This window comes from Ranitomeya variabilis, chromosome 3 (genome assembly GCF_051348905.1).
Source record: "Ranitomeya variabilis isolate aRanVar5 chromosome 3, aRanVar5.hap1, whole genome shotgun sequence".
Lineage (NCBI taxonomy): Eukaryota > Metazoa > Chordata > Amphibia > Anura > Dendrobatidae > Ranitomeya > Ranitomeya variabilis.
In genome coordinates, this window is record NC_135234.1 from 506,253,047 (window position 1) to 506,265,621 (window position 12,575).

The window sequence follows — 12,575 nt, forward strand, 5'->3', positions numbered from 1 at the left end:
CTGACTAGCCCAGCCACTGAAATAGACATCACTGATGATGCTTTATTTCAGGGTGGGAGACAGATGTTGCTGCAGTGACCCCTAAGGATGTCCCATTTGAGTATCCCAGTATGCACTGGGGGCTCTCAAAGGAAGCATCATCAAAACGGAAATAGGTGAAAATAAATATTTAAATAAAGCAGTTAGAATACTAAGGGAAGGGCAGGGAATTTTTTTTATTAAACTATATAGGAAAAAACTATTATTTAATTTAAATAAATTGAGAGACTTTTAGGATGAAAATCAATATTGCCCCTCTATCTACAGAAATCTGTCATGAGAGCCTAGTCACTATATCATGGAACTCACTGCAAATAACTATTGTTGCATCACATTGCATAGAGAATGGGACAATATATCACCCAATCATGAATGGTGGATAATTGATCGCTATTCAAAATGGTATAGAAGTCTGTAGTAAGAAAAAAAAATGCCAATTAGTTCTACAGTCTGTAGTTCAGGGCCAAGGGCAATCAGTGCTGCAGCTATAAACTTCTTTAACAGATTGGTCCTCTCTGTGTGGCCAAATCTTTACTGTTACATAAAGGGTTGATTTTCTATAATTATAGCGCTTTCAGTTTGACAAAAAAAACACTTGACTTCAGCAGGTATTATATCAAACAACAGAAAACCTGTGCTCTGTGTGGGATGGTTTGCTGGAATGAGTCACTGACTGTTTAAAAAATATTTAGTAGCAGACCCTGTTGTTTTGGGAATATTGAACTTTCCATGTGATTTTACCAACAATAAAAAGGTTTCAAAAGCAGTTCACACTGTTCAAGAAACAAATGAGTCAGACATTCATACAACCTTCATATTTTACAAAATATGACAGACACAAAAGAGGTACATGTAGAAATAATCGCATAACACTTACCTGTGGCAAATACAACATTTTTGGACACTAATTTGTGATCCATAATGGAGAATTGAGGGAGCTCAATCCTCTCAACCCCCGTTACAGCCTTGTCTCCACCTAGCCAGTAAAATTCAATGTCATCTGTGGTGTAGCCATCTGTCAAAATGAAATATGAAAATTACAACATTAATTGATATAGTTGAATAATAAAGTGTTTTCTATTAATGATAAGAATTCAATACATGTTTTTGTTGCCTACAGGTGGCACTATGCACAAAGATAAGGTAGTGTGTACAATATGGTGCCTTTTCATTAAGGTGTATACGCAAAATACCTTAATAAGTCACAATATTTTTGCGAATTTCAAAAGTTCTAACTCAAATATTGTGACTTTTGATTTTTTCCTGCAAGTCCTGATCAGCTATGCCAGAATGGGCTGAACATAAGGGGTGCATGGTTAAGACCACAAATCAAATTCATGAACAGTTACACCACTTTAGTGGCGTAACTTACTCCAGACTTGTAATCCAGTCCCTGACAGCAGTACATTTCTGCCAGAAGTGCACAACATGGGCCTAGTTCATTAATTTATTTGATGCATTTTACTCCATCAGACTGTTTATTAACAATAATGAGCACAATGGCGGTCTTAATGAATCAGGGCCTAAGGGCTCATACTCACTTGCGAGAAACTCAGATGAGTCTCGCACGGCAATACCCAGCACTTCACCCGGCACTCAGGAGTGGAGCGTGCAGCTGCATGTATTCCTATGCGGCCACGCACTCCAATCTGAGTGCCGGGTGCAGTGCCACGTATTAACATGCGAGACTCATCCGAGTTTCTCGCAAGTGAGTATGAGCCCTAAGCGTCTCCCTCAGGTAACATTACGGTATGCCAGGTTTTGAATATGAATTTGTTCGAATGTTCCATTTTTCAACAAGATGGGCTAATACAAAGTGGCAAGAAATCTTGATGCAGAAAACTGTAACTTGACCCGTACCATGTTCAGTGGCTTGTGCATTAATAAGGGGTATTTGTTATTTACTATTTTTATATATGGAATACTTTAAATGACATCAAAGCTTAGCGCACTCTTCATTCACATTAACTCTAGATGGTGTTCACTGTAAAGAGGCTGTTGCCAATTTATGGAGAGGTAGTGTAGACGTAGATTGTTGTGAATTGAGAATGAATGATTCGTCCAGGAGGAGAAAGAAGCATAATATTAATATATACTTACCTTGTAATGTCTCCACATCCTGTTCCGTCCAGATGTGTCCGGATCCCAGAATTCCAAGCGGCGGAAGTTCACCGACCTCCATATTGGGACACCCAAGTGATGGGTGTCTCAATATGGAAACTGCTGATGGTACCAGCCTCATGTGCGGTACCACCAGCGGAACACCGTCGCACCACACACATACGCTGTATACTCCGTATGTACCACACACACAAACACACACTGTATATGCCGTATGCACCACACACACACTATAAAAAGTAAATAAATAGATATGAGGCGAAGCCTCAGCCAGCTCACCGATTCGCTTCACAGGTGCACGGAACCCGTCCTGACCCAACATGTCTTCAATCCAATATGTGAAAAAGTTAGTAGTTCCAGCTCCATTTAAAATTTACAATTCTTTAGTTTTCCATTAAAAATGCAAAGTCCTTGTGCAAAGTTGATGTAGTTACAGTGGATACAGAAAAACAAGCAACGCGTTTCGATCTAATATGATCTTTTTCACAGCTTGAACTCACCCTCATCTGTGAGTCTTTATATATGGCATTACTTCTGTTCTTACATAGTTAATTAGTCCACCTGGTGATGATCACAAAAAAAAAACGCCCCCATTTGATTTCATTGGGCATTTGTCAAACATTTATACTGCACAATATTAAAAAAAATATATATATATATAAACAACACAGTACAAAAACATAGCAATAAAAATTTAAAAATAGTGATAAAACAGCTCATTTTTCCTATTCAGGCCTTTTGGATGTCTCGTATGCAAATTGTAAATCCAATAGGCTTCTTTAGTCAAAAGACGTCTTTTTGTGTCTCCTCCGCGCAATGGTTTTTTTACCTGTTCTATTCCTTGAACCTTCATTGCGGACAAATTTCCTGCATGAAATGTAATAAAATGTTTGGCTACCATTGAAATATTTCTATTACTATTACTACCTTTCAAGGTATCTCTTATATGTTCAGATATGCGCGTTTTCAATTTTCTAGTGGTGCAGCCTATGTAAGTCAAATTGCACAAATCACAATCTATTTTATATGCAACATTAGTAGTGTGGCAATTTATAAATTGTCTTATATCATAAACTGTGTCATTTGAGTTATCAGAAAAGGTTTTACCTATATGTGCATGTTCACACGTGCTGCACGATGTTGTGCCACACCTATAGAAACCCTTTGTTTCCAGCCATGTAGTAGATTTAGTGTCAGAACAAAACAAACCTGGGGAGACTAAATTCCCCACAGTAGGAGCCCTCCTTGAATCAATATTTATACCTTCCTCTAATATATTCAACAACGTGGTGTTTTCATATAAGATCGGTAAACGTTTATTAATTATTTCTTTTATTTAATTAAACTGCGAGCTATACTGTAGGCAAATAAATGGTTTCTTATTATGTCTATCTCTTAAATTATGTTTTTTTGGTGCTAACATTGCTTCTCTTTCTTTTTCACTGACTATTTTTTCTGCCCTTTTCAGAGTCCATTTAGGGTATTTTCTTGCTATTAATTTATTTTCTAATTCTCTGAATTCTCTGTTTCTGTCCTCTATTCTACTGCAGTTTCTTTTTAGTCTCGTGTATTCCCCTACAGGTATTGATTTGATTGTATGTTTAGGGTGGCTGCTGGTAGCTTGTAGGACCGTGTTCCCACTGATAGGTTTCTTGTGCGTTTTACTAACAATGGCTTGTCCCTGCTTCCCCACCAATTCCAAATCCAAAAAGGAAATCTGTTCACTATCGCACCTATGTGTGAATTGCAGGTTAAATCCATTATCATTCATGTACCCAACAAAGTTCGGTATGGCAGATACATCTCCCCCCCATATAATGAGCAGGTCATCGATGTATCTGCCAGACCAAACAATATCACCCGAATGAGGATTATTTTCAGAGTATATAAATTTGCTTTCCCAAAAAGCCATGGTAGGATTGGCTAAAGATGGGGAGTATTTCACTCCCATGGGAACGCCCATTGTCACCATCAAAAGAGAAGTCATTATGGGTCAACAAAAAGAAAACCACTTGATACAAAACATTTTTTTAATCTTCCGAATAATTACTATATTTTTCCACGTGAAATTCCAACGCCTTCATGGCCAGTTCGTGTGGAATACAAGTATATAAGGAGATGACATCACAGCAAAGCCATGTATGATGACCTTGCCATATTTTTTTGGAAAAAGTTTTTAAAATTTCCCTTGAGTCTTTGATATATCCTGGGAGCCTCCGTACCAATGGCTGTAACAATGTATCCACCCATTCACATAAGTGCTCATTCATGGATTCCATGCCGGAAACTATCGGTCTCATGGGGGGGATGCCGCTACCTTTATGCACTTTCAGAAGCCCATACATAGTGGGCAATTTGGGGTATGGTGTTTTTTGGTAATCAGCTTGTTTTCTACTTAAAACCCCCAAGTTTAGACCTTCTTGAATGATTACATCAATGTCATTATCAAAAGATTTAACAGAACTCCTCATTATTATTTCACATGTCTGTGTGTCTGACAATAACTCACACATCTTCTGTCTATAATCCTCAGCATTAAGCACAACAATGGATCCTCCTTTTTCGCTTTTTTTAATTATTATTTCATCATTCCTTTTTAGAGTTTGTAAGGCATCTCCCTATGGGAGCGAAATACTCCCCATCTATAGCCAATCTCACCATGGCTTTTTGGGAAAGCAAATTTATATACTCTGAAAATAATCCTCATTCGGGTGATATTGTTTGGTATGGCAGATACATCGATGACCTGCTCATTATATGGGGGGAGATGTATCTGCCATACCGAACTTTGTTGGGTACATGAATGATAATGGATTTAACCTGCAATTCACACATAGGTGCGATAGTGAACTGATTTCCTTTTTGGATTTGGAATTGGTGGGGAAGCAGGGACAAGACATTGTTAGTAAAACGCACAAGAAACCTATCAGTGGGAACACGGTCCTACATGCTACCAGCAGCCACCCTAAACATACTATCAAATCAATACCTGTAGGGGAATACACAAGATTAAAAAGAAACTGCAGTAGAATAGAGGACAGAAACAGAGAATTCAGAGAATTAGAAAATAAATTAATAGCAAGAAAATACCCTAAATGGACTCTGAAAAGGGCAGAAAAAATAGTCAGTGAAAAAGAAAGAGAAGCAATGTTAGCACCAAAAAAAATAATTTAAGAGACAGACATAATAAGAAACCATTTATTTGCCTACAGTATAGCCCGCAGTTTAATTAAATAAAAGAAATAATTAATAAACGTTTACTGATCTTATATGAAGACACCACGTTGTTGAATATATTAGAGGAAGGTATAAATGTTGCTTCAAGGAGGGCTCCTACTGTGGGGAATTTAGTCTCCCCAGGTTTGTTTTGTTCTGACACTAAATCTACTACATGGCTGGAAACAAAGGGTTTCTATAGGTGTGGCACAACATCGTGCAGCACGTGTGAACATGCACATATAGGTAAAACCTTTTCTGATAACTCAAATGACACAGTTTATGATATAAGACAATTTATAAATTGCCACACTACTAATGTTGTATATAAAATAGATTGTGATTTGTGCAATTTGACTTACATAGGCTGCACCACTAGAAAATTGAAAACGCGCATATCTGAACATATAAGAGATACCTTGAAAGGTAGTAATAGTAATAGAAATATTTCAATGGTAGCCAAACATTTTATTACATTTCATGCAGGAAATTTGTCCGCAATGAAGGTTCAAGGAATAGAACAGGTAAAAAAAACCATTGCGCGGAGGAGACACAAAAAGAAGTCTTCTGACTAAAGAAGCCTATTGGATTTACAATTTGCATACGAGACATCCAAAAGGCCTGACATTTTTATTGCTATGTTTTTGTACTGTGTTGTTTATATATATATGTATTTTTTAATATTGTGCAGTATAAATGTTTGACAAATGCCCAATGAAATCAAATGGGGGCGTTTTTTTTTTTTGTGTGTGTGTTCATCACCAGGTGGACTAATTAACTATGTAAGAACAGAAGTAATGCCATATATAAAGACTCACAGATGAGGGTGAGTTCAAGCTGTGAAAAAGATCATATTAGATTGAAATGCGTTGCTTGTATTTCTGTATCCACTGTAACTACATCCACTTTGCACAAAAGACTTTGCATTTTTAATGGAAAACTAAAGAATTGGAAATTTTAAAAGGAGCTGGAACTACTAACTTTTTTCACACACACACTGTATACGCCGTACGCAGCCTCTTGCGCGGTACCACTAACGGATCACTGCCGCAAACACACCGCCGCCGCCGGGATCAGCTGAATGATTTACTGACCACCGCCATCTTTGTACAGGAGGAGCGCATATGCAGTTTTAATGTGACCGCCGCTATCTGTCTGCACAAAGATGGCGGCAGTCTGTTTTACTGAGCCTGTGCGAATTCCGCGCAGGCGCAGTGAATCATTCGGCTGATCCTGGCAGTAGCTGAACGACGTGTCTACAGGCAGAGGAAGCCGGTCGCATTAAAGGGGTCTTTCCATGAAGGACAGTTCATTTTAAAAATTGTCTGTCTTACCGTGTACGGAGCATACCACATATCCTGGGCATGGGAGGAAGCAAAAGACAATACTGACATTACAGCACGGGATCACAGAGGATTTCATTTGTCAGGTAAAATATTTAACTGACTGTTTTTAAACAATATTTTACCTCAAAAATGAATCCTCTGTGATCTCCTACTGTAATGTCAGTATTGTCTTTTGCTTCCCTCCCTGCCAAGGAGCTGTGGGGGAGGGGTGAGTGCACATAGGAAAGAGGACACAAAGGGGGGGAGACAACTCAAACAGGACAGCACCTGAGGGGAAAACACAGCACAGGAAGGAGAAAGACAGCAGACAAGGGGGGTAGCACATGGGGTAGACAGGTCAAAGAAGAGATCACAAACGGGAGAAGTCAGCACATGAGGAAAGAGAGAGTGGATAGATGGGTGAGCACATGAGGGGGAGAAATTCTCAACACTACAAAGCCTGCGCCCATCATGCCATTATTGCCCTCCCAATGCAATAGCGTTGGGCCTCCATCTAGTGTAACTGATAAAGATAGATAACACATTTTCTGATCTTCACTTGTACATTTATTTATTTAAAAAAATGTAAGTGACAGTTACTCATTAAGTCAGGTTACATTTTTTGCATCAAGATGTACTATATGGACAAAAGTATTGGGACACACCACCTAATCATTTAGTTTGTTTTTTCATTCAGAACCACTGCTACAGGTGTATAAAATCAATCATCTATCCACGTTGTCTGCCTTTACTAACAGAGGAGGGAGAATGCTGTGGGGTTGATTTTAAAGTGTTTTCTTATACCCCTTAGTTCTAGAGAAGAGAAATTTTAATGCTCAGCGCACCAAGTCATTTTGGACAATTGTGTGCTACCCACTTTGTGAAGGCTCGGGGAAGGCCTTTTTCTATTCCAGCATGACTCTTCCATAGAACATAAAGCAAGATCCATGATGACATGGTTGAGTTAGTTTGGTGCCAGAGAACTTGACTGGGTCACACAGAGCCTCAATAAACACCTTTGTATTAAGTAGATTTTAGATTGCGAGCCAACCCCTTTCATCCAACATCAGTGTCTGGCCTTAGAAATGCTCCTCTGATTGACTGGGTAAATATTATCGAAGACCTCACTCAAAAATCTTCCAGATATCCTTTCTAGTAGAGTGGAAGCTATTTTATCTGCAAAGTGGGAACCAACGTCATTTTTAGAATGGGATGTCCTGTATGCGTAAAGTGTAGATGAGCTAATACTTTTGTCCAAATAGTGTAGGTATCTGCATCAGCGTAAAGTAAACACAACAATTAGCGTAAAATAAAAACAACAATTTTACATCTGGTCATGCAGAACATCCCAGCCATAAATTCTTTACCACTGTTTTCACACAATATATTTCTGAACTTTCTTATCACAATCATCCTAAAAGAAAATGGTCATATAAAGAGACTTTATGTACACTGTGGCCCTGATTCATCATTGCCTTTGCCCCTGTTTTTTTTGTCTAATTTTGTGTGTTTTGTGCCTTATTTTTGTTTGCAACTGCTTCATTATTCTATTTGTGGCTTTTTTTAAGTCTATTTTATGTGTTTCCCTGTTTTGTTTCTTTTCCACTTTGTGGGCAAAGTCTAGCAATGCCTGATGTTCTTGCCTGATTACATCAGTTGCAACTTTTTAAAAAGTTGCAAAATTTAGTGCAACTTCACTCTAGTCTCTCCCTGGTGTATTGTGCCAGTTTGTTGGTGCAATTTTTGCGACTTTTGGTGCTCAGAGTGACAAAAACAGTTCTAGACCAGAAGAAAGACCATTTTTTACTTGATTCGTGTGATGAAAAACACCATCTAATACTAAGACAAAAAAAATTTTAAAAAAATACACAAAAGATAAATCGGGGCTCATGTGCACTATTATTAGTTAATTTGCATTTTTTATGATTAATTTTATTATTTAACATACAGTGCTGTTGGTCAATCCAAAAGATTAATAAAACTGAAACCTGAATATTTACAAATTAAAAGTGAGGTTTTGTCTTTCTTAGGAGAATATTTATGTGTGCAGAATTATCAGGCAACTATGAGTGTTTAAAATTATTATGCAACTAATTAAAAAATGTAGATTATTATTATTATTATTATTATATATTTTTATAGCGCCATTTATTCCATGGCGCTTTACATGTGAAAAGGGGGAAAATATAGACAAGTATATTAAACATGAGCAAAAACAAGGCACTAACAGGTACAGAAGGAGAGAGGACCCTGCCCGCGAGGGCTCACAGTCTGCAGGGGATGGGTGAGGATACACTAGGAGAGGGAAGAGCTGGTTGTGCGGCAGTTCAGTAGGTTGAGGATCACTGCAGGCTGTAGGCTTGTAGGAAGAGGTGAGTCTTCAGGTTCTTTTTGAAGGTTTCAGTGGTAGGTGAGAGTCTGATGTGTTGGGGTACAGAGTTCCAGAATATGGGGGAAGCACGGGAGAAGTCTTGGATGCGGTTGTGGGAAGAAGAGATAAGAGGGTAGTAGAGAAGGAGATCTTTTGAGGATCGACGGTTGTATGTAGGTAAGTACAGGGAGACCATGTCACAGATATATGGAGGAGACAGGGTGTGGATGGCTTTGTATATCATATTCCCATCTTAATTGTTTATTTTCATCTGGTACAACTGAAAATGTACAAAAGTACATTTCGGACAAAAAATATCAGTAGTCAATATAGCAACCCTTCTTTTCTATATCGGTCATAAGCCTTTTGTCACTGTCTTAATCAACATTTTGGGTGGCTTACTTCAATGCATGCTAATTAATATAGTCCTGCATAAAAAACACGATTTTCTTGAAAGTTGCAGACTATTTCCTGTACGACTGCTTGAAGAAAGTGTCTTCCACAGGTTGGCACTAGGCTTGGGAGTTAACTTTGAGTCCATTTTCAACCTGAAAAGTTCCAACTAATTAATCTCTTAATACCAGCCATTAGCAGTACCCAACCTCCACCTTTCTGGCATCTGAGCTGAAGTGGAGGTGTGTGCCTGTTACTGATCCATTCACGGGTCCATCAATCTGGTCCATCAAGAATAACTCTCATCTCATAAGTCCATAAAACTTTTGAAAAATCTGCCTTCAGATATTTCCTGGCCCAGTCTTGATGCCTCACCTTATGTGTCTTGTTCAGTGGAGGTCGGGTTTCAGCCTTCCTTAAATGACCATGTCTCTGAGCACTGATTACCTTGTGCAGCGCCCCAGAGTCCTGGTCATTGCAGTACTGTGGCTCCGCCACTAAGGGAAGCTATGGTACGTCTGATGGCACTGAAGGAGTTCATCTGATCAGGTATCACAGACACCAATACATTTCACAGTCGGGCCTCCGGGGGGAGCTAAGGGTTCTATTCACTAGGCCACTCCCCACCATAGTGGGTAAACTGGGGGTCAGGCAGGAAGTTAGATCAGAAAGCTGACTGGGTTGGAACCAGGCAACACCTTGTGGCAGAGGGTGTTGTAGGGGAAGATACAGTAGGGTCTCTGTCAGGGGTGGGATCCTGACAGAGGCTTGGCAACTTGAACGAACGTAACGGGACCGTGCCTGCTCCAGGTAGCGGCGGTGCCCAAGGAAGGACTAGAAGCGGGATAGATTGTGCTGAGTGAGAAACGAGATCACGCAAAAGGAGAAATACCAGTAGGAGTCGTGCTGTAAGACCGAAGCAACATCCTACTGAGGCGCACTACCGGTGGCCGGAACGCCGAGGGAGTATCATAACATTCAGCTTCAAGCAATACTCCAAACAGCGGCAGGACAGTCAGTTTAAGGCGGGCTGTCTAACTTAAATCACCTATGCAGTCTTGGGGGGCAACTTGTGGAGAGGGGCGACTCTAGGGTCCCGGAAGAGCTCCGAGCCTACCCGTCAAACGGGTGCCGTCCCAACCAGAACAACAGGGAGGGACGGAGGATTAGCAGAACATCATCTAATCGAGTTGTGAGGGAACTTAAGAAACAGACACAACAGTTGTGGGGACTTTCCGTAAGCACAGCAGGGAAGGACCGCAACACATAGCGCTAGAAGGAAGGCACAGATTTCCACCTGTGAAGAGAACTCTGGAGGTGCCATTGGACCGGCCGGACTTGCGTAGCCTGGTGAACCGTGTTCTGGACTGAGGACCCAGAGATCTTCAGTAAAGAGGTAAAGAGACTGCAACCTGGTGTCCTCGTTATTTACTGCACCGCACGACTACAGCCTCACCACCACCATCTACACCCGTCACATCATTCACTGTGCGCCCCTCGGCAGGGTCACGGACCGGGCCTAACCACCGTGACAACCCCAGAGCAGAGACTCAGAGGCCCGGTACCGGGTACCCCTCGGCCCTGCGGCAGTGGGGGCGCTCCACTTGTACTTTTGAGCACTAAAGGGAAACATAATGGGTTCCATGTTGCTTAACGTTTGATTCTTCTCACATCTTTGGCAGTTATTGAGCGTCTTTTTGTCTTACCACATTTTTTGCAACCCTTTTGACTATTTACAACAAAACTTTTGATATATCTGTGATCACACCCCAATAATACACTGCTATGTTGAGAAGTGTCCTCTGGTCTCTGCATTGTGCAATTTTAGCCAATAGTTAACCGACAGTGATAAAACATTGATCAAAGATATTCCATAGCTGATAAGGCGCTGAAGAAAATATTTAATAACAAACACTAGAGATGAGCAGAGCGAATCTTTTGAAATTAAAATGAGTTGATTTGAGTTGAAAGTACTTCAAAGGCTCCCACTGACCTGAAAAGATGTGTGTGAAACTTTGAGGTCTGATAGACTGTGTCCAACCTCTTTCCAGCTCTTTAATTCAAATACAGAATTATTAATTTCAGTAAGATGAGTGTCTTCATACATGGCTATGGTTAACCAGACTGTCCATGGTAGCAAACAGTCTGTGTAATACATCACTGTACTAACAGATTTTTTTAAACTAAAAAAGGTCTGTGAAATTGTGATTAGGAAGACCATTCTCTCGATGTTAATTGCACCTTTCCTTCCTGTAATTTCAAACATTTGATGTGCATCATGTAGTCCAAGTATGAAATACTAAACATCAGCAGTTTGTGTCCAAGCCGTGAAGAGATCCCATCCTGTGCAGGGCCTTGCTGGCTACATTAACACCGTTTAATGCCCGGAAAATTCTAATTTTTACCAAAAGGTATGAGGATCAGAAAAATCAAGCAAAAGATAGATTATATTTGAATAAAAGAAGATGGCCATATTTTGTGCCCAGTTTTGCAAGGGGCCTAATCCTACACTGGGATAATTCCCACAAGTTAATGCTCAAAAGATACTCATTTTTAGACAAGTAAGGGTGATGGTAAAGAAATTAGTACTCAAGGAAGCCAATTACTTTGTTTTTATTTTCCTCTTTTGTGCCTAGCCCTGAGCATGGGGCCAGTCCAGGCACAAAAGATGCTAGTTGTTAAAGAAAATATATTATGTTTGTACAGTAAATTGATACGTTTGGAAGTTCCTCCGTTCCTTGTTGTATTCTTATAGTTTTTGCTTTTTTGCTACAGTTGTCCCTACTAACATTTTGCAGAGCTCATCATCTGCCAATGCCGAATCTCAAGCTAGTTCAAGCTCCAGTTTCTCTTCTTTATTATATAATCCTTCACCTCACCACATTATGATGCTTGAACAGATGCTGCAAACTACACAGTGTGGCTCAGTCTTGCTGCTCTGTTGCTGCAAATCTTGAGGCCGTTCTTTGCCAAGTAAAAAGAGTTGAAGTGTCCATACACTTTCCTTGCCATTAGCACCACCTTGTTCAAGAGGGTATATTTGTTTAAAAAATGTTGCATCAGATTGGTAAGGCTGTCGGCTGCTGTCTCTAGAGTGGAGCTTTTTCTGG

At 39.9% G+C, this 12,575-nt stretch overlaps 1 protein-coding gene across 2 annotated transcripts in view; it reads right to left on the reverse strand.

The window, feature by feature from the left end:
* Positions 1–12,575, reverse strand: part of GABRB3 (gamma-aminobutyric acid type A receptor subunit beta3) — an 820,257-nt gene that overhangs the window by 63,594 nt on the left and 744,088 nt on the right. For both annotated transcript variants that reach the window (XM_077296875.1, XM_077296874.1), the window contains one exon: positions 917–1,054. In XM_077296875.1, coding sequence (XP_077152990.1) covers positions 917–1,054 — 138 coding nt within the window. The remainder of the gene's footprint in view (positions 1–916; positions 1,055–12,575) is intronic.